This window comes from Triticum dicoccoides, unplaced genomic scaffold, assembly GCF_002162155.2.
Source record: "Triticum dicoccoides isolate Atlit2015 ecotype Zavitan unplaced genomic scaffold, WEW_v2.0 scaffold11093, whole genome shotgun sequence".
NCBI lineage: Eukaryota > Viridiplantae > Streptophyta > Magnoliopsida > Poales > Poaceae > Triticum > Triticum dicoccoides.
The window spans coordinates 31,017-54,249 of NW_021176669.1; the positions used below are offsets into that span (position 1 = coordinate 31,017).

Sequence of the window (23,233 nt, forward strand, 5' to 3'; positions counted from 1 at the left end):
ATTGAATCTGATCCTTTTCATGGTTATGAATCTAAAACTGTTGTGGCACATCTTACTAAATTAAATGATATAGCTACCCTATTTACTAAAGATGAGAGAACTCGTTACTTTTATATCCTTAAAATATTTCCATTCTCATTTAAGGGTGATGCTAAGATATGGTTTAATTCTCTTGATCCTGGTTGTGTGTGTAGTCCCCAGGATATGATTTATTACTTCTCTGCTAAATATTTCCCTGCTCATAAGAAACAAGCTGCTTTAAGGGATATATATAATTTTGTGCAAATTGAAGAGGAGAGTCTCCCACAAGCTTGGGGGAGGCTTCTCCAATTACTTAATGCTTTGCCTGATTATCCTCTTAAGAAAAATGAAATACTTGATATCTTTTACAATAGACTAACCGATGCCTCCAGAGATTACCTGGATAGTTGTGCTGGTTCTGTTTTCAGGGAAAGAACACCTGATGAAGCTGAAATTCTATTGAATAATATGTTGACAAATGAAAATAATTGGACACCTCCGGAGCCAATTCCTGAGCCTATTCCTAAACCAACTCCGAAGAAGAGTGGTATTCTATTTCTCAGTCCTGAAGATATGCAAGAGGCAAAGAAATCTATGAAAGAAAAATGTATTAAAGCTGAAGATGTTAAGAATTTACCACCTATTGAAGAAATACATGGTCTTAATTTACCGCCTGTAGAAGAAACATATAATCTTAATCCTTTACCTATTGAAAAAACTCATGGCCTTGATAACCCGACACAGGTAGTAAAGGTAAATTCTCTATAGATATGATAAAGCTGTAATCCCATTTACTAAATTTGCTAGCCCATGCTTAGATGAGTTTGATAAATTTATGGCTAAGCAAGAAGACTTTAATGCTTATTTTGGTAGACAATTGAAATACAATTCAAATATATTTGAACTCTTGGGTGATTATATGGCTAATGTTAAAGGTTAACTTAAACTTATTAGTAAACATGCTTCTATGGTTACCACTCAAGTAGAGCAAGTACTTAAAGCTCAAAATGATTTTCTCAATGAATTGAATAGTAAAGATAATGATAATGCTGTTAGAGTGGCTACTAGAACTGGTAGAATGACTCAGGAACCTTTGTATCCTGAAGGCCACCCTAAGAGAATTGAGCAAGATTCTTAGAGAAATAATATAGATGCACCTAGTTCTTCTAAAAAGAAGAAAAAGAAAAATGATAGGAGTTTACATGCTTCTAGTGATCCTATTGTTGAAACACCTAAGAATCCAAATGATATTTATATTTCTGATGCTAAAACTCAATCTGGTAATGAACCTGAAACTAGTAACAATGCTAATAATAATGTTCATGATGATGCTCAACCTAGTAATGATAATGATATAGAAATTGAACTTGCTGTTGATCTTGGTAACCCACAATCAAAGAATCAGCGTTATGATAAGAAAGACTTTGTTGCTAGGAAACATGGTAAAGAAAGAGAACCTTGGGTTCAGAAACCCATGCCTTTTCCTCCCAAACCATCCAAGAAAAAGGATGATGAGGATTTTGAGCGCTTTGCTGAAATGATTAGACCTATCTTTTTGCGTATGCGATTAACTGATATGCTCAAAACCAATCCTTATGCTAAGTACATGAAAGATATTATTACAAATAAAAGAAAGATACCGGAAGCTGAAATTTCCACCATACTAGCTAATTATACTTTTAAGGGTGGAATACCAAAGAAACTTGGAGATCCCGGTGTCCCACTATACCATGCTCTATTAAAAGAAACTATGTTAAAACTGCTTTATGTGATCTTGGAGCCGGTGTTAGTGTTATACCTCTCTCTTTATATCGTAGACTTGATTTGAATAAGTTGACACCTACTGAAATATCTTTGCAAATGGCTGATACATCAACTTCTATACCTGTCGGTATTTGTGAGGATGTGCCTGTTGTAGTTGCAAATGTTACTATTTTAACGGACTTTGTTATTCTTGATATTCCCGAGGACGATAGTATGTCTATTATTCTTGGAAGACCCTTTTTGAATACTGCAGGGGCTGTTATTGATTGCACTAAAGGCAATGTCACTTTTCATGTTAATGGTAATGAGCATACGGTACACTTTCCGAGGAAACAACCTCAAGTTCATAGTTAGTATCAACTCTATTGGAAAAATTCCATCGATTATATTTGGAGGTTTTGAATTTCCTCTTCCTATTTTCAAGAAGAAATATGATATTCTTATTATTGGGGATGTGCATATTTCCGTTGAGGTAACATAGTGTTATTCGAAATTTCTCCGGTTTCATGTTATTCGGAATGAGTTCGTTAACAAGACTTGATCAACCTTGTTAGTGGATTCCTTTTGATGATCATGAGATGGATGAAACTAGAAGGCACAACCTTTTGTACCCCACTTTTACTTTCTATTATTTATATTAAATAAAATTAAAATAAATATTTTTCTGTCTGTTATCTGATTATCCGTGCAATATACAAATACCCCAAAAATAAGAGTTCTCCAAATGCCCTGAAATTTAAATATGATTTTTTTCCAGAATATTTGAGAATATTTGGCAGAAAGAACACAACAGGGGGGCCAACCACCTGCCCACGAGGGTGGAGGGCGTGCCCTGCCCCCCTGGGCACGCCCCTGCCTCGTGGGCCCACGGTGGCCCTCCTCCGCTTATCTTTTCACCCATACACTTCTTCTTCCTCCCCCAAACACGAATATCCAGCTCAAACCCGAGTTAGCTTGTTTTGCTGCCATTTTCGATCTCCTTGCTCCAAGCACCTCTCACAAAACTGCTTGGGGAGATTGTTCCTTGGTATGTGACTCCTCCATTGGTCCAATTAGTTTTTGTTCTAGTGCTTTATTCATTGCAATTTTTTTCTGCTTAGGTGACCCTGTTCTTGAGCTTGCATGTCAAATTTATATGGTTCCAAGTAGTTTTGATGCATGATATAGGCCCTCGGCACTTGTAGGAGTAGTTGATATCAATATTATTGAGTTAGGTTTACTTTTATTTTGAAGTTACTAAACATTTCAGAATTTTTCAGAAAATGATGAGGAGACTTTTGAGGGGCTCATCGAGCCAAAGCTCGAAGGAAAAGGCACCGAAGCCTAAGTATAATCTGCCTCGCACCACGGAGGTTCGGGCGTGTGAATGGCCTTCCGAGGATTTCTTGAGAGCAGCCGGGATTTATGAAGATTTTCATGAATTGGCTCATAATGCAGGCCTCACCGCTTTCCTCCACGACCAATGCGATCAGTATCTTTTACTCACAAATACCTTTGTGCAAAACTTTCATTTTCATTCTAGGAACTTACCACCTACGGTGGAGTTTCATTTATATGATGAGCATAAGGAGATGTCACTTTATGATTTTTGTCGGATTTGTTTAGAACCTTTTGAGGGCAAGACAGAAGAACCACATCGTGATGATGTGGAGGGGTTTATTGATACTATCACTGTAGGGGAAACAAGGAAGGTTTCCGATGCACGAATCACTAGCATACATTTTCCTGTTTTACGCTGTTTTGCATTATTTGCTAGTCGTTGTTTAATTGGTCGCGGAAACTGTGGAAACCTTAGTATCCCTGATATTATTATTTTGCTCCAAGGTTTATACAGTGATAACACTTTTAGTATGAGCGGCATTATTGCTAAACGGTTAAGTCTGAACCATACCAAGGGCCCCATCTTTGGAGGCATATATGCTTCACGCCTAACTGCACATTTTAACATACCTATTAGGCATGCTGAGAAGGAAGAGAAAGTGTTGCCTCGTGTTTATCTAGATTATAAAAGTATGGTGGCACATGATTTTTATTGTTAAGAATAGGGAAGGAGAACTTAAATATCAATTGTTCTTTAACAAACATCATCCTGAGACTATTACCCTGCCTGCCCCTTCTTTGTTTGATTTATCTTCAGGCATGTACCTTGTTCCGTTGAAGGCTATTCACGCCTACCGGAACCCTGCACTAGTTGAGGAGCCAGAGCCGGAACCACAAATTGATCCTTCACGACAGTCTAATTACTAGTGGGATCCGGAGATGATTGTCAGCTAGTGGCAATCGGAGTCTTCCTCTTCTTCTTCGCAGTATGACCCCAACTACTATTATGGATATCCGCCAGGCCAGCCGTGGCCATAGACCAACTTAGTCCAAAAGCCTAAGCTTGGGGGAGTACGTATTTCCCACCGACATTACATTTATGCTCACACACTCATTGCTAGATGTCGGTGCTTATACTTTTTCATTGTATCATCCATGCTAGTTTATTTTCCGTTTTATGCTTTCTTCTTGTGTGTTTAATAAACCTTAAGAAAAAACAAAAAAAAATTAGTTCTAGCATTTAATTAGTTTACTTTCCATGCTTGTAGTAGTAATTAAAAAGAAAACCCAAAAAGATTTTCTGTTCTTCTTTTGCTTGTTGGGAGCTCTCCCGTGTAATTAGTTTTATTTCTTTTCTTTTCTTTTCGGGTCGATAGGAGAAGACCATGATTAAATTTTTGAAGTGGCTCTTATATGCATTATTGTTTATCTGACAAAAGAGCCCATATTGCCTTGTCTTCTCCTGTTTATTGAATGCTTACAGATTCCATCTTAGTCCAATGGACGTGCACTATTATCATTATTCACATCGTTCGGTCGTGCAAGTGAAAGGAAATTATGATGTTATATGATGGACTAGCTGAGATGAGAAAAGCTGGTATGAACTCGACCTCTTTTGTTTTTGTAAATATGATTAGTTCATCGTTCCTGATTCAGCCTATTATGAATAAACATGTTTGCAATGACAACTAGAGATCATAGTTTCTTATGCCATGCTTGATTAGCTATGAGTTATAATGGTTTACCTTCCGTGCCAACATGCTATTAAAATGGTTATGATGTGGTATGATAGGGTGGTATCTCCCTCTGAATGATTTAAGTGACTTGACTTGGCACATGTTCACGCATGTAGTTAAAACAAAATCAACATAGCCTTCACGATATTTATGTTCATGGTGGATTATATCCTACTCATGCTTGCATTTGGTGTTGATTAATTTTAATGCATGTTCATGACTGTTGTCGCTCTCTAGCTGGTCGCTTCCCAGTCTTTTGCTAGCCTTCACCTGTACTAAATGGGAATACTGCTGGTGCATCCAAACTCCTTAAACCCCAAAGTTATTCCATATGAGTCCACTATACCTACCTATATGCGGTATCTACCTGCCGTTCCAAGTAAATTTGTATGTGCCAAACTCTAAACCTTCAAATAAATATCCTGTTTTGTATGCTCGAATAGCTCATGTATCAACTAGGGCTGTCTGTATCTTCCATGTTAGGCGGGTTATTCTCAAGAGGAGTGGACTCCGCTCCTCACTCACGAGATAAATGGCTGGTCACCGGGATGCCCAGTCACATGCTTTATGCAAACTAAATCAAAATAATTGCAAACAAAACTCCCCCTGGGACTCTTGTTAGTTGGAGGCACTCGTTGTTTCGAGCAAGCCATGGATTGATGCTTGTTGGTGGAAGGGGGAGCATAAACTTTACCATTCTGTTTGGGAACCTCCTATAATGTGTGTAGCATGGAAGATATCGCCATCTCTTGATTGTTATGTTGACAATGAAAGTATACCGCTCAAAATATTATTCACCTCTGTTTCAAAACACCGCTGAAAACTTGAATGATGGCTTTACATATTTACAACAACAAGAGCAAACAGAGTTTGTAAAAGTTTTTTCTTTATTACTTTCAGTTTGTCAACTGAATTGCTTGAGGAGAAGCAAAGGTTTAAGCTTGGGGGAGTTGATACGTCTCCAACGTATCTACTTTTCCAAACACTTTTGCCCTTGTTTTGGACTCTAACTTGCATGATTTGAATGGAACTAACCCGGACTGACGCTGTTTTCAGCCGAATTACCATGGTGTTATTTATGTGCAGGAGCAAACGTTCTCAGAATGACCTAAAACTTCACGGAGCTACTTTTCAGAAAATAAGAAAAATACCTGCCAAAGATGAAGGCCAGAGGGCCCACTATCTCTCCACGAGGGTGGGGGCGCGCCCCCTACCTCGTGGGCCCCCTGTAGCCTCTCCAACGCCAACTCCAACTCCATATATTGAGTTTCAGGGAGAAAAAAAACCAGAGAGAAGAAGTCATCATGTTTTATGATACGGAGCCGCCGCCAAGCCCTAAAACCTCTCGGGAGGGCTGATCTGGAGTCCGATCGAGGCTCCGGAGAGGGGAATCCGTCGCCATCGTCATCATCAACCATCCTCCATCACCAATTTCATGATGCTCACCGCCGTGCGTGAGTAATTCCATCGTAGGCTTGCTGGACGGTGATGGGTTGGATGGGATCAATCATGTAATCGAGTTAGTTTTGTTAGGGTTTGATCCCTAGTGTCCACTATGTTCTGAGATTGATGTTGCTATGACTTTGCTATGCTTAATGCTTGTCACTAGAGCCTGAGTGTCATGATTTCAGATCTGAACCTATTATGTTTTCATCAATATATGAGTGTTCTTAATCCTATCTTGCAAGTCTATAGTCACCTATTATGTGTTATGATCCGTTAACCCCGAAGTGACAATAATCGGGATACTTACCGGTGATGACCGTAGTTTGAGGAGTTCATGTATTCACTATGTGTTAATGCTTTATTCCGGTTCTCTATTAAAAGGAAGCCTTAATATCCCTTAGTTACCGTAAGGACCCCGCTGCCACGGGAGGGTAGGACAAAAGATGTCATGCAAGTTCTTTTTCATAAGCATGTATGACTATATTCGGAATACATGCCTACATTATATCAATCAACTGGAGCTAGTTCTATGTCACCCTAGGTTATGACTGTTACATGATGAACCGCATTCGGCATAATTCTCTATCACCGATCCATTGCCTACGAGCTTTTTATATATTGTACTTCGCTTATTTGCTTTCCGTTGCTATTGCTATCATCACTAAAAAATACCAAAAACATTGCTTTTACTAGTATTACCTTTTGCTACCGTTATCACCACTATCATATTACTTTGCTACTAAACAATTTGCTGCAGATATTAAGTTTCCAGCTGTGGTTGAATTGACAACTCAGCTGCTAATACTTGAGAGTATTCTTTGGCTCCCCTTGTGTCGAATCAATAAATTTGGGTTGAATACTCTACCCTCGAAAAACTATTGTGATCCCCTACACTTGTGGGTTATCACAGCCCTCCCGAGAGAGATTACGGCTTGGCGGCGGTTCCGTATCATAAAACATGATGAATCTTTCTCTTCCATTTTTTCTCCCCGAACGTGAATATATAGAGTTGGAGTTGAGGTCGGTGGAGCACCAGGGGGCCCACGAGGCAGGGGGTGCGCCAGGGGGGTAGGCGCGCCCCCACCCTCATGGAAAGGGTGTGGGCTCCCTGGCCTTGATTCTTTCGCTAGTATTTTTTATATATTCCAAAAATATTCTCCGTTGATTTTCAGGTCATTCCGAGAACTTTTATTTCTACACAAAATTAACACCATGGCAATTCTGCTGAAAAGAACGTCAGTCCGGGTTAGTTTCATTCAAATCATGCAAGTTAGAGTTCAAAACAAGGACAAAAGTGTTTGGAAAAGTAGATACGTAGGAGATGTATCATAGATCAATGAACAATAACACACAACCTTCTCTTGAAAATTATTTGCGTTAGGCCATCTTGTGCAAACATTTACGACATAAAAACTGTGTGTCACGGACAGCCTTTGTCACACGGTTTCTTCTACGCACAGTGTGTGATGCATTCAATAATGCAAACGATAAAATTGTTGATATCGTCTGCAATGGCAACGCTATCACAAACGATTTAACAGGGAAAATTGTGTGTGATGTATCTGTGGACAGAAACGTTTTCCTTGGAGCTATTGTGTCGGATGTACATACGAACAGAAACGTTTAGGGGACTGATTGTGTGGGATGTAGTTGCGATCGGAAAAAATTTCGCCTATATAATTGTATTTTTTAGCTCTACTATACGTATTTCCGTATTTGAGCGCTCGCCGGTCACATACGACCTCATTTTACCGAGCGTGTGTGCCAGGAGGGCATATCCCCGATGGTTTCTGGGTCGTGTGGGAAGGACCCCCCCTATCACCGTCACTCACTAGGCGACGGATCCAAATGCCGTCACACAAAGGGGTTAAAAACCGTTTGTATAGCTGTTCGACCATATTTTGTGCACTGTTACATAAAATAATAATTTGGAATTTTTTTAATGAGTTCTAATGCAGGTTATAGTGGTCTACATTACATTTGATGTGATCATAAATTCATAGTGCATTTGGAGATACGTGCACACACTTAGCTGATTGTTGCCTCACATACTGTATGCATGCGAGCACTAAAAACCTGGTGCAGCTATGCCATGCACTTAGTGTGTGTCCGAAAGGGTGATATGTATATACGCGCTTATATACTTGGATATTCACTTTGGCCGGCGTATGGGAACCCTTCTGAACACCCGAATGTATCCGTACACAGTATATGTACGTATCCAAGTATGCAGCCGGCCGGCAAGTTAAACATGTGCACGTGTTAGCTTGGGTGCATCTTACATCTAAAGCACGTACGTGGAATCAAGTGATCGACACGCGAGCAGTGGCGGAGCCAGGAATTTGGTGTTGGGTATTCATTGTAATTTTTTTTTTTTGCAATGCAATGTAAATGTATACTAAATCACTAAGCTCCTGGGGTAGAAAGCCCCAGGAGCGATTCAGCTAAATCTGCTCTTTCACACCTCTTTTTTTCTTTTGCACTGTGAAACTTCCTTTGGAGAGGATCGAACCAATTTGAGAAAACGTACTCTTCTCAATAATCCTGTACAAAAATTCATATGTAGGATAACTGCCTACGTGATCTATTTGCTGCTTATGTGAGGCAGTTAGGATACTCCTAAGCGTCTATGTTAATTGTTGTTTGCAGGTTTAGGAGCATACTTTTCTAAGTCAATTTACTGTTGCTGCTATACAGTCACAACCAACGAGGGGACGAGCGCGAGGCCGCAAGCAGAGTAGCCAAGAGAATGGGACTTGCGGATGGCTGGACGCCTGGAGGTGCTGCCGTGCTGGTGGCTGGTGCGGTTGTCGCTGCAGCACCGACGCCGGCAGCGGCAGCTAGGTCGATCCTGCTGGTGAATGAGTTGAGGGCTGCGTGCCGTGGGCTCGACTTCGCGTGGCCTGTTGCCTGGGCTGGAGCCTGGAGAATGGATATGTATATCTGATTTTTTATTGGGCCAAATCATGGGTATTCCATGGAATGCCCAAGAATACCCCTGGCTCCGCCATTGCACGCGAGCAGTCATAATCGGCAAGCTATCAAATTTTGAAAACAATTGAAGCGAATCATATAAGATAGGAATACATGAAATAACAAGGCAATGCATTGGGATATTTCCTTTTCTTTGTGCAGGTTTGTGCCTCAAGAAAAATATTAGAAGGAAACTCAGCGCCGTGGGCATGGACATCCATCCTATAAATACAAGACTTCAGGTACGCAAGAGGGGAAAAAAGAGGGATCTCACGCAAGGGCAGAAGACGCACCATCGCATCCGAGAACCTCACGCACGCACGCACCGGGCAGAGACGCGCCTGTTGGCGGCGTCAAACCCAAGTGCAAAAGAGGACGCGCTCACGGCGGCGTGCTGGCCGGTAGGCCACCGGCGATGGCATGCCAGAGGATGCGTAGAGGACGCCGCTGACAGCAGGCGCACTATGACATGGATGCGAGCTGGCGATGCATGCATGTGCAACAACCCTCTTGGTACGTACAATTTTTTTCTTACCAGGTTCCATGATGAAGGAGAAGATAGGGCTGTGGCGGTGTCGCCAAAGTGGAACTCAAGCACGAAGGAGGACGCGCCTGCGATGGCCGCGTAGGCCGTGTCTTGCGGCGACGAGCACGCCGCAGAGATGACAAGGCGCACACAAGAAGGAGGCACAGGAGGAAGCAGAAGACGCGCCATGGCGGCAGCGTCGAGAACATCAGGAAGGCCACGCCTACGGCGGCAGCACGCTCGTCGGGCAACATGCACACGGCCTAGCGCTGTCCGGTGGCGGCAGTGCATGCGCCAAGAAGGATCCGCGGAGGCCAGATACGTACATCTATGTCTTTTTTGTGTATGCAGGAGCCATGAACACATCTCAAGGCGAGGAGGTAGCAGCGATGGAGAGGATGCACCGGCTGGGTTGGCGAGCCATGTACTGTTTGGCTCTGTCCGGCGGTGGATGGTGGAGGAAAACATGGATGACGCGTGCACTAATGATCAACAGCTTATCTCTACATATATCTATCCCTCTTTGTATTCATAGCGTACACACAACCGAGGAAAAATCACGTGGCAAATCCAAGATGGAGTCATCCCGGCCGGAGGCGGCCGACGACGCACGCGGCGGAGAGAAGCCCAGGATTCCATAAGGAGTCCGGCGGTGCCCTAACATACACGAATGCATGCTAGAACAAGAAGGAGGTCATCGCCCACTTTTTCAACCCCGCTGACAAGACGGACACAAGGAACTCGCCGCGCAGCCACCGCCATCAAGAAGATGCCACAAAAGATGGTGTCGTGCAGAAGATGGCGTCGTGGAGCTTGAGGGACGCCACTGGCATCCACTTCGTCAAGATGGTGCCTCGGAGGATGGCGACACGGAGCTCGGTCGGACGACGCTTCGTCGTCTTCTTCATGACCCGGAGCCCATGAAGACGAGGTGTGATGGCGAGGAGGCAACGTGACTTTGCCAACACTAACTAACGATGGCCCCGTGAGGTGGCGCCCTTGTCTTGGAGGACCGCCGTAAACACGGCGTCCAGCCGAGATGAGGTGCCAACCACACCGGCATTGCCGATATGAGTTAGTGTTGGTTTTACACCAACGCCAGTCTCCATAAGAATACTCTCGCGAGGCGAACCCCTTGCGTATCCCGACGGAACCGCTACATCATCAAGAAGTCTGAGCAGAGCAAGACCCATGCAACTTCAACACCGACTACATCAACGCTGTCAAGACCGACGAGGCGCGACGGCGAGGGCGAACATGGCGAGCACAAAGCCATGTTTTGAGCGGCACGTGTACCAACGAGGACATGGGCTTCGCCGCCGCCCACACCACACACACACCATCATCATCATGCATGGAGAACGCGAAGCGAAGACGACGAAGACGACCACACGGCTTAATCGGAGGTATCTCGCGGAGCAACCCGCGGGAGTAATTAACCGGGAGCTTTTCGAGGCCCCCGGAACCAGGAGACCGCACATCGCCATAGTCAGGCAGGCCGCACTAGTAGGCCACGGAGTGCAACCATTTTTTTATGGGATCTTGTAATTTTGTTCATCCAAAGAGATAAATGAAATACTTGTTTCCCGTATCACTTTTCTTTGTGTACTACGGTACACTGGCACGCCCGCATTTTTCTTTTTCCCCGGCGCATGAGAGAAATCCATACTCCTTCTTTTTCCTTCTTCTCGGAGTGCATTTAAGATTTTTCTCGTGTCAGACAATAGCACCGACGTGTACAGTCATAGGACAATGGTATTCGGACACCGAAAGTGTTTCATAGTGTACCGGGTGATCATCGGAGTAAGGGGGTACCGGACACCCCCAGGAGGTTAGTGGGCCTATTGGGCCATAAGAGGGGGCACACCGCCCACAAGGGGCTGGCGCGACCCCCATGGCAGCCACCCTAGTGGAGAAAGGAAAGGGGGGATTCAGGCTCCCCCTTTCTTCCTCTCCCCCATTCCTTCCCCCTCCTACAAATATGGCAGGGGCGGCCAAGGGCAGGAGCCCAAGTAGGATTCAGACCTACTTGGGGCGCCCCTTGGCCCTCTCCCCTCTTCCCCACCTATATATATGTGTGTGGGGGGGGGCGGGGTGACTAGCACCCGAATTTTTTATTAATAGTAAATGATAATTCTGTAATTCCGAAACTGGTAAAGGGCTGATGAAAATTATAAAAATAGGAAGGACGCCAGGAATAACAACGTCCAGGATGGACTCTATTGCTAACTGCGTCCAGGTCTGGACGCTAGTACGGACGGCGTCCAGTCATTGCCCTTTCATTGGTGCTCTGATTAGGCTCAACCGAGTCATTTTACTTTGATAGATAGAGATTTCATGACTAATATACTCTAATACACCTACAGCCATCGCTTCTTACCTTGCTAGGTGGTAAGCAAGCTCTAGCACGAACATCATCAATCATCACAAGAGCAACATCATCTCACTAGCTGCTTGTCATTAGGATCATTCGCTCATCATTAGGATCATCCACCAGACCTATGGTTGGAGCATGTGAGTTGTTCCATGGCCTCGTTGAATCTTCTTTGTCTGGTCTTGTGTATAATTAATTCAATGGTTACAAATGTATATTATATATTTGGCTAGGTTGTTACTTTTGGGCAATACAATTGGTAACTGGCTAGTTTATGATAATAGATAAGTTGATCTTGAGTCGGCTGTCGTGCTTTTGCCTCTACGTGTCAGTGCACCACTGCCAACACTTCTGGAAGCATGGTGTGCCGGTGTCGTAGCCCAACGTGAACCTGCCGCATGGGTGGCACCTCAACCTCGATAGGGTTCTGGTGTCGACCGTGCCGGACTCAGGCCGCACGCAGCTGATGGAGATCCACCATCGTCATGTCTACTCTCGGACGACCTTTACCGCAACCCGCATCCACAATGGATTCGCCGAACTAGGACGCGTAGTTCGCCACTGAGCACGACCAGCATTGTCGGTCGTGCTACATGGATGCGTCCTGTGCACCACGCGCACTCACTGGTCCACCATCACCGTCGGTCATGGTGAAGGGGGGAGGATTAGGAGGCCTACATTGTGGCCCGCGAGGAGGCCACAAGGAGGTCCATTGAGGAGGCCGAGCGCAAGGAGCTCGCCAAGTGGCCTAGCCTTGCACACTCACTGGTTGAATCAGCAGCCAAAGTGGAGGCTAACATGCCCCCAACGCCCCTAGCACCGCTTGCGCCCGAGCCTATGGAGGAGGAGCCATGGCCACGGCTTGGGCAATCATGGTCGTGGACGAGCACGTTGCCATCGTATATCATGCATGCCCGTGTGGATGGGCACGATAGACGAGGAGGCCAAGTGGTAGGCTGTAGAGCGGGCGATGAAGGCCGAGCGGCAGGAGAAGCATCATCTGGTGGTGCAGCAAGTGGCTACGTTGTCAGCCATCCAGCAGGCGTTCCCGTGGATGGAGACGCCAGTCTACGTTGACCTGGCCAAGGAGGAGGAAGAAAATGACGATGATCTACGGCCCGCCGCTAACTGTTTCTTTTGTCTTTTCATTTAATATTTTTTTAGTTTTAATTAATGTAAATTGGATTCTTCTGGCTGTTTTATTAAAAAAAAGAAATCCAATGCAAATGTGAAATATGTTTGTCCGAGCATCTTCAGATCGGCGGACAAAAACAGGAATTAACGTCTGATTGACCGATTTAAATGAACAAAGAACAGACAAAATTTGTATCAGTTTAGGTTGCCGCGTCGGAGTTGCCCTTAGGTCGGACGAAGGCGAGGACTTTTCTAAGCTAGGTTGAACCAAACACTGGACGCTGCTAAGAATAGCGTCCAGGTGTGGACGTGGTTTGCAACAGCGACCAGGTCTGTACGCTACTATTGATGGCGTCCTTCCTATTTCTTGAAATTCTAACTTATCATTACTAGTTTCGGAATTACAGCATTATTATTTATTATTAATAAAAAAATCGGGACTAGCACAACACAACATTGTCTTAGCCGTGTGTGGAGCCCCCCTCCACCGTTTACTCCTCCGGTCATATTTCCGTAGTGCCTAGGCGAAGCCCTACGGAGACAGCTTCACTATCACCGTCACCACGCCATCGCGCTACCGGAACTCATACACTACATCGCCGTCTTTCTGGATCAAGAAGGCGGAGGACGTCATCAAGCTGAACGTGTGCTGAACGCGGAAGTGATGTATGTTCGGTGCTCGATCGGTTGGAACGCGAAGAAGTTTGACTACATCAACCACGTTGTTAAACGCTTCCCTTACGGTCTATGAGGGTAGGTAGAGGCACTCTCCCTCCTCGTTGCTATGCATCTTCATGGGTAGATCTTGCGTGTGCGTAGACATTTTTTTGTTTTGCATGCAATCTTTCCCAACATTGTCCCCTGCGTCGCTCTCCCTGGTGACACGGGGGAAACCCTAGATCAATGTCGCCATCCTCCCCTTGGCTCGTCGCCGCCGAAGGAGCGGCCGACAAAGCCCGCGCCGGCTCCAGTGAAGGTGGCGGCGGGGCCCTTTCTTCTATCTCGTCTCCAAGCATGGCGAGGCGGCAGCCAAGGATGGCACAGGGCGGGGCCATGGCAGCACGGGGCTTGTGTGTGCGACGCGGTGGTCCAGGGCGGCGCGTGGCGGGAAGCTTACTGCAGCGGCGGCTCATGGCGTGTGGCTGGTGGCTGGCCGGCGTGGCACGATGACGCGCGCGCGCCTCGCGCACGAGATGGGCGCTAGATCCATGGGATGTTGGCGTCGTTGCCGACGCACAAGATCTAAGGCGGCGCGGCGAGTTGGCTCGACCCGTCGGCGCGAATGGAACTGGGCGCTCTGCTAGGACGCGACCGGTCCGTGCGGCGGGGCGAGGGAGCAGTGCGTGGGTGCATCGAAGCATGGCTACAATCAGAACTAGGGCGGCGCGTGCATGTGTTGCTCGGGCGCCGTTCCCTGCGCAGATCTGTTGTGTGTTGGACGCGAGCGTCTGTGTTGCTCCCGGCTGCGGGAGAATCTGTGGGAGAGGAATGACACCCTCGCACGGTGTTGCATCCTCCTAATGGTGGTTCGGAAAGCTTAACGATGCTGCAGGTGGGAGGACGAGATGGTGGTGGCTGAAGGGCGATGAATGGCGTTGCTGCGGTTGTTGCATCCTTCGCTGGGATATGAATGGTCCGCAGGCGTTGCATCCTCGAGGAGATGAATGGCGTCGTGCTTGGTTGCATCCTGCCGATAGGAGAAGAATGGCGCCGCTGCAGGTTGCATCCTCTGCCCAGTGGGGGATGCGGATGCAAGGTTGGAAGCATGTCGAGCTTGCCGGAGATGTGCGGATTGCCGTGGAGGCAGGGATGGTAGCTTGTTGTGTAGGCTGATTGGATCCAAGGCTCGAACTGTGTAGGTGATACGGCCGGCGAAAGTCGTACTCCGGTTGTGGTCGGAGTCGTCGATGGCGGCACCTTCTGGCGTCGCTCCCTCGCTAGAGGCATCGATGTAGCTACTCCCAACTTTCCTTTCCTACTATGCTCCAAGGGCAATCCTTGATCTAGTTTAGACCAGACGATGGCGGCGCTATCCAGCGTCCTGTTCCCTCTTGGGGTCATCGTCCTGGAGGTGGATCCAGTCAGAGGGATCTATGGCTCGTGTGGATGTGTGTGTGTTGTTTGCCAAAAGATGTTGTCTGTATGGTTTTTGGGTCTGGTTTCCCTTATAAATTGGACCAATCTTCTTCTCCTGTTCAATGAATTTAGCAGTAATGCTAACATTGAAAAAAAAAGACATGAGATAGAGGGGGATTAGGATCTTATACACCTCGTATTTCTGTATGGTTATTGTTTTTACATGTAAGTTGTGTGCATAGTCTAAATCAGGGGACATAAGAAATAAAGTTCATGTTCAAACAATTAGCCAATACATCTACGTTTGCTTGAAGGATGTAACGCGTAATTGCCAGCTGATGCCAAATGGTATAACAAATTTGCACTCTAGTGAAATTTGAATACAAAATCTATTTCCTAGAGTGCAAAACCGAACATGCATCACATACGTTGCAACACGTGCATGACCTTACAGGCGGCTCATGGCTTTTCACAAGTATATTCATTATTATTTTTTTTGAACCGGGCATTACCCCTTTCCATTAATCGAATAACAGAAATACAGCAGTCTTAGGACACTAGAAAAGGAGACGGGAAAGGGGAAAGCGAGTTCAACGCATCGCCGGGAAACTCACCACAGGAACTCGCCTACGAGACACCTGCTGTGGGGCGAAAACCCGACGACACCTACAGTTCTCAATAGCCAACGCACACTGGCAGTATACTATGCAAAATACACGACCCATTAGGGCCACATCCTCGCGCAGGAGTGCAGCACAAAAGCAGCCCTGTCCTCCTGGACCAGGGGAGAAAAGCAGGGAGTTGAGGACGCGATCCATCAAGTTGTCGCCGAATCTTCTGTCGCAGCGGCACAGATCATCATCATGTTGCTTGTACTGCTCCTCAGCATCTGCGACCCACGCTCCATCGCCTCACGGTCTGCCCTCTTCAAGAGACCTGCCCAGTAGGTGATGAAGACACAAGCGGAAAACACAATCTCAAAAGGAGTTTTAGGAAGCTTAAACTCAAAGGTTGCTCTGTTTTGATAGTTCCACATTGCCCAGCAGATGGCAGCAAGGCCGAAGGTATAGAATTTAGCACCATCAGGGAGATAGATATAGCACCAAGTGTAATATTGCCAAATGTTATTGGGGCATAATTCAGTGCCCAGGACTGCTCCCACCGATCGCCAGATCACCCTGGCAACTGGGCAAAGGAAGAAAAGATGTTGCGCCGTCTCACGGGCAGCACAAAACGAACACTTCTCATTACCAGGCCATTTTCGACGTTTCATAACATCTCTCGTCAGGACCGCGTCCTGAAACAACTGCCACATAAAAATTTTGATCTTAAGGGGGATTTTGGCTTTCCAAATCCACCGGTAGTCACACCCTGCCAGGTTGCTTTCAAGCAACCTGTACATGGTTTTAGTAGTAAAGCGGAGTTTAGGTCCAGGAGCCCAGCAAACCTGGTCTGTTTAGTTGAAGAGATAGCATTCAGCACAGTTGTGCGCATCTCATTCCACATGTTTTCGAGTGGGGGGTTTAGCCTCCACTCCTCCCAGATTGTCAACCGTAATCTTAGACAAATTACAAATGCTAAACAGCTGTGGATACTGAACACGCATAGGAGGCATTCCATTCAAAGAGCCCTCCCAAACTTGGGCTATATCCCCCGAGTTGATCTCGACAGTTCTCCCCCTCATATAGTAATCTTTCACTTTCATAATATCTTTCCAGATGGGAGAATCATTGAATTTGCTTTTCACCGTAGCAACTGTATCCCTTTTCAAGTATTTGGCCTTAACAATATCCTGCCAAAGTCCATTTTGAGTATCCAGTTTCCACCACCATTTCACTAGGAGGCTGATATTCTGTTTACGTAAATCCTTCACACCCAAACCACCCTTGTCCTTGGAGCGACACACTCTGCTCCAGCGAACCAAGTGATATCTTTTTCGTCCCTCCCAACTTTGCCAGAAAAACCGACGTCTCCTCTTGTCAAGGCTGATATAACCACTAGGAAGTAGGAACCACTAGGAAGTAGGAACACGTTCGCTAGAGTCGTGTTATGCATAGGACAAATTTTGAACGATTCACAGACGAAGATTGAATACTGTTGGACATGCATATAAGTGAGAAGGGCACTAGCCACTAGATTTGCATGTCGTGCACAGCTTGGGCACAAGTATCATTTGTGGAGCAGATTCGCATTAGCTAATGGTGCATCATACTAGTCCATGTTTCAACAGGGCAACCCTCAAAATTGGTGTGCTACATATATAAGACTTACATACACAACGGTAGCATGCATTATTCAAAAGAGCAACATCCTAGTGTAATCCTCCAAGGCGGGGAGCCTCTGCTCATCGTCATAGCCATACATGATGCTGACCATCCTTGCAAAGTTGAGAGACGCCCCGATGAAGCTAGGTGGTATTGTGGACTTTGTCTGAGAGAAGTATTCCCTGTTTAGATCCTCCCATTCACGCGCTATCATATCCAACATGTGCTTCTCCGCATCAGCATGAGGGTTTTCTCTCTGGTACAAATCCTTGTATGATCCGTCTAGCCCTTCCTGCAACTCATCCTGCATGGGACACATAATTTCTTTTCAGATCATGCCTAATGTTGTCAATGTCAACTTGAATGCACACACACCAGGATATGGTACGAAATAACTCATGTAAATTATTAGTATTACTAATTATATAGTCTTGTGCATAAACTTCTCGGTGTGTTCTGACCTTTGCACTCCCCATGTCATCCCAGAGCCTCATGATCTTCGCAGGGCAGGAGACGACCTTGAGGATGTGGTCGTTGTTGTCCTCCGTTAAATCATGCCCAAGCATGAATACAAGATGCATAAATAAAAGTGGTGCTCCTGAAGTGATGACACCATTTCTTAGGTAGTCCTCCGATGTAGGAACCTGATTAGTAGATAGCCATTTTCCCTCGATCATGAATCCATCAAACAAGGTTGCCCACTGCAAGAAAAAAGGCATGAATGCAATATAATTCTTCCAGTGTTATTTTCTTATATTGTATTCATTACAATTAATCACAAGTTATATAGTACACAGAAATATGTGAGGTGGCACTATTAATATATTTATTAGTTGCTTAGAAAAATTAAACTAAAGAAAATGAAAAACCATTTTGAGTAGACATACTGCTTGCTTGAGATGATTGATAGGGTTCAATCCATGCTCTTTTCTGACCATATCAGCGATATCATTTGTGATGGTATAAAGAGCCTTGTAACATAATATCATGTAACTCGGCAGTGACTCGGCAGCTGCAAGATCCCACATGTCAAAATATGAACTTTGCGCGTGAAATTTTTATAACAATATTTTTACATTATGTGTTTATGTATAAGGTCGCGACTAACCCATGAGTTTGATTATACCATTAGCAAAAATATGCCATTCTGGGCATAAGCAGCCTTGAATATCCAATGCTTTCTCTTTTTGTATGAATATATATATGAATAATTATAAAACTATTAGTATATCAAGATATTTCTCGCAAAGGCCTAATGTTTATGTCAAACCAATCCTAATACCTCTGTAAACATGCTGTGTCAAAATTATAGAATTTTTAATGTGCAATTAGACATATCTAAGATGTCATTCATTCACAAACAAAAGTAATTATACTTCATTCCTAAAATGCAATGTTGTTGTTATTACGGGAACATCAATGCTCACATTTTGATCGCCTCATTAAAGCGAGAGAGCTCCTCTTGTGTGGCGACAAGATCAAAGATGTCGTCCACAATGTAGACCATTGAGATAACCTTTGTGGCCTCAACCCGGTATCTTGAGAAGGAGAAACCCTCAAGGATAGTCATGGACCACATGTACCATTTCAGAACTTGGTCCCTTGCAGCTGGAATTTCTTGAGACAATCCCAAATCCACCCACCATCTGTGTGAAAATGAAGTTTTCATAGTAAAATATCACCACATCTTTAATTGTGCGAATACATGAGCAAAAAAATATGTTAATCTATTAATTCCAAGTGAGTTCTCTCTTATCAATATGCAGGTGGGTCAATGTCCGCAACAACTAATAATGGAAGGAGTGTATTTTATTATATTCCTACCTCTTAACCTCTTGCATTTCACTCCGATGTTGCAACTTCTTCATCTGAAATTCTGCAAGTGCCAGCTTCTCAATTGCAGTGTGCCTAGTAGGCAAGTTCTGGAGGTAACTCAAATGATGCCTAGCCTTGTATTGCCTCAGGCTCACATGGTAGGGATGGTCTAGTGACTTCATCACATATCTCGCAAGGTTTGGCTCCAAATACTTAAGTGCAAATTTCATGTGCTTACTTGAGAATTCCTTTGCCTTGTAGAGTGAAGCTTCTCCCATGTTGAGGTGTGACATGTCATGCAAGCTCAGCAACCCTCTAAGGTCTTTGCTATGCCTAAGGTTGAAATCACCATTATCGTTTGTGAACTTCTGAAGAACATCGTCTGCCATACAGCGACAAGAAGGTGTCTTAGGTGCATGTCATACGAAAATAATACGTCTCATGAGAGGTGCTTCTATTGTACACAAGGGACCGTTATTTTTTATTATTAAACTTGGTTACTCTAAGGCTAATTTATTATTAGCAAAATTATCACATAAAATCATCGTTGACCAAATTGCACTCAAGTTTCCAAACTCGTGTGTTTGTCTATCCCAAAATACTAAACGATTCACAGACGAAGATTGAATACTGCTGGACATGCATATAAGTGAGAAGGGCACTAGCCGCTGGATTTGCATGTCGTGCACAGCTCGGGCACAAGTATCGTTTGTGGAGCAGTTTCACATTAGCTAATGGTCTATCATACTAGTCCACGTTTCAACAGGGCAACCCTCAAAATTGGTGTGCTACGTATATAAGACTTACATACACAATGGTAGCATGCATTATTCAAAAGAGCAACATCCTAGTGTAATCCTCCAGGGCGGGAGCCTCTGCTCATCGTCATAGCCATACATGATGCTGACCATCCTTGCAAAGTTGAGAGACGCCCCGATGAAGCTAGGTGGTAGTGTGGACTTTGTCTGAGAGAAGTATTTCGTGTTTAGATCCTCCCATTCACCCGCTATCATATCCAACATGTGCTTCTCCGCATCAGCATGAGGGTTTTCTCTCTGGTACAAATCCTTGTATGATCTGTCTAGCCCTTCCTGCAACTCATCTTGCATGGGACACATAATTTCTTTTCAGATCATGCCTAATGTTGTCAATGTCAACTTGAATGCACACGCACCAGGATATGGTACGAAATAACTCATGTAAATAATTAGTATTACTAATTATATAGTCTTGTGCATAAACTTATCGGTGTGTTTTGACCTTTGCACTCCCCATGTTATCCCAGAGCCTCATGATCTTCGCAGGGCAGGAGATGACCCTGAGGATGTGGTCGTTGTTGTCCTCCGTTAAATCATGCCCAAGCATGAATAAAAGCTGCATAAATAAAAGTGGTGCTCCTGAAGTGATGACACCATTTCTTAGGTAGTCCTCCGATGTAGGAACCTGATTAGTAGATAGCCATTTTCCCTCGATCATGAATCCATCAAACAAAGTTGCCCACTGCAAGAAAAGAAGGCATGAATGCAATATAATTCTTGCAGTGTTATTTCCTTATATTTTATTTCATTACAATTAATCACAAGTTATACAGTACACAGAAATATGTGAGGTGGAACTATTAATATATTTATTAGTTGCTTAGAAAAATTAAACTAAAGATAATGAAGAACCATTCGAGTAGACATACTGCTTGCTTGAGATGATTGATAGGGTCCAATCCATGCTCTTTTCTGACCATATCAGCAATATCATTTGTGATGGTGTAAAGAGCCTTGTAACATGATATCATGTAACTCGGCAGTGACTCGGCAGCTGCAAGATCCCACCTGTCAAAATATGAACTTTGCACGTGAAACTTTTATAACAATAGTTTTACATTATGTGTTTATGTATAAGGTCGTGACTAACCCATGAGTTTGATTATACCATTAGCAAAAATATGCCATTCTGGGCATAAGCAGCCCTGAATATGCAATGCTTTCTCTTTTTGTATGAATATATATGAATAATTATAAGACTATTAGTATATCAAGATATTTCTCGCAAAGGCCTAATGTTTATGTCAAACCAATCCTAATACCTCTGTATACATGATGTGTCAAAATTATAGAATTTTTAATGTGCAATTAGACATATCTAAGATTTCATTCATTCACAAACAAAAGTAATTATACTTCATTCCTAAAATGCAATGTTGTTATTATTACGGGAACATCAATGCTCACATTTGATTGCCTCATTAAAGCGAGAGAGCTCCTCTTGTGTGGCGACAAGATCAAAGATGTCGTCCACAATGTAGACCATTGAGATAACCTTTGTGGCCTCAACCCGATATCTTGAGAAGGAGAAACCCTCAAGGATAGTCATGGACCACATGTACCATTTCAGAACTTGGTCCCTTGCAGCTGGAATTTCTTGAGACAATCCCAAATCCACCCACCATCTGTGTGAAAATGAAGTTTTCATAGTAAAAAATCACCACATCTTTAATTGTGCGAATACAGGAGCAAAAAAAATATGTTAGTCTGTTAGTTCCAAGTGAGTTCTCTCTTATCAATATGCAGGTGGGTCAATGTACGCAACAACTAATAATGGAAGGGGTGTATTTTATTATATTCCTACCTCTTAACCTCTTGCATTTCACTCTGATGTTGCAACTTCTTCATCTGAAATTCTGCATGTGCCAACTTCTCAATTGCAGTGTGCCTAGTAGGCAAGTTCTGGAGTAACTCAAATGATGCCTAGCCTTGTATTGCCTCAGGCTCACATGGTAGGGATGGTCTAGTGACTTCATCACATATCTCGCAAGGTTTGGCTCCAAATACTTAAGTGCAAATTTCATGTGCTTGCTTGAGAATTCCTTTGCCTTGTAGAGTGAAGCTTCTCCCATGTTGAGGTGTGACATGTCATGCAAGCTCAGCAACCCTCTAAGGTCTTTGCTATGCCTAAGGTTGAAATCCCCATTATCGTTTGTGAACTTCTGAAGAACATCGTCTGCCATACAACGACAAGAAGGTGTCTTAGGTGCATGTCATACATAACGAAAATAATACGTCTCATGAGAGGTGCTTCTATGCTACACAAGGGACCCTTATTTTTTATTATTAAACTTGGTTACTCTAAGCCTAATTTATTATTAGCAAAATTATCACATAAAATCATATCGTTGACCAAATTGCACTAAAGTTTCCAAACTCGTGTGTTTGTCTAACCCAACACACTAAACCAGTATTTTACTGACCTGCCGAAACATAATATCCAACTTCTCTCATCAGCCTTAAGGAAAGGGTTGCGTCAAGTAGATCATCACTATTGAGGAGATCCATAGACGAGTCCATTATGTTATCGATTTCATCCTGGAAATAGTTGTCAATGCAGAGGCGTTTGAGGTGATCAACCATGCTCAACATTCCTTTGTTGCTCTTCGGATGTTGATGAAGCAATGCTTGAACATTCATTAGGCTTTCCTGGTATTGCACATAGAGCAAACTTCTTTTTAAAAAGAATACAAAATCTAGATAAGTGCAATATATATCATATATTATTTGCATTCAACAATAGGCGATATCATAGGAAAATAGTGCATATAATGTAGGTTTATATTTTATTAACATAGTTTGGAAATTAACAATAAAACATAGAGATTGAAATTGTGCTCATTCCAGAAACATCATTAATTAATGAAACACACATTTTCTGTGTCTCGCTGGTTCCTGAATAGAAGCAATTATTCAAAGTTATCTTGAAAAGGCAATCCATGAATTGCTAGACTGTGGTTAAAAGA

At 43.9% G+C, this 23,233-nt stretch overlaps 2 protein-coding genes and 1 pseudogene across 2 annotated transcripts in view; all 3 read right to left on the minus strand.

Moving 5' to 3' along the window:
* LOC119342952 (S-(+)-linalool synthase, chloroplastic-like) overlaps positions 1-9,975 on the minus strand; it is a 32,088-nt gene extending 22,113 nt beyond the window's left edge. Inside the window, exon 1 of the mRNA XM_037614219.1 lies at positions 9,796-9,975. Coding sequence (XP_037470116.1) covers positions 9,796-9,975 — 180 coding nt within the window. The remainder of the gene's footprint in view (positions 1-9,795) is intronic.
* Positions 9,976-17,455: 7,480 nt separating this feature from the next.
* Positions 17,456-19,838, minus strand: LOC119342953 (S-(+)-linalool synthase, chloroplastic-like). The gene is made up of 5 exons (XM_037614220.1): positions 19,459-19,838; positions 19,064-19,280; positions 18,522-18,662; positions 18,096-18,335; positions 17,456-17,938 (listed from the first exon to the last, which is right to left on the minus strand). The coding sequence occupies exons 1-5, from the start codon at positions 19,836-19,838 to the stop codon at positions 17,666-17,668; spliced, it is 1,251 nt and encodes a 416-aa protein (XP_037470117.1). The 3' UTR covers positions 17,456-17,665.
* Positions 19,839-20,280: 442 nt separating this feature from the next.
* Positions 20,281-23,233, minus strand: part of LOC119342954 — a 36,990-nt pseudogene continuing 34,037 nt past the window's right edge.

Bases quoted from the DNA above. Each gene is read 5' to 3' on its own strand.
- LOC119342953 (XM_037614220.1), bottom strand. From the start codon at position 19,838: ATGGCAGACGATGTTCTTCAGAAGTTCACAAACGATAATGGTGATTTC. The intron at 19,281-19,458 runs GTAGGAATATAA...ATTTTCACACAG, and splicing joins GAAATGCAAGAGGTTAAGAG to ATGGTGGGTGGATTTGGGAT. The intron at 18,336-18,521 runs GTATGTCTACTC...TTTTTCTTGCAG, and splicing joins TCAATCATCTCAAGCAAGCA to TGGGCAACCTTGTTTGATGG.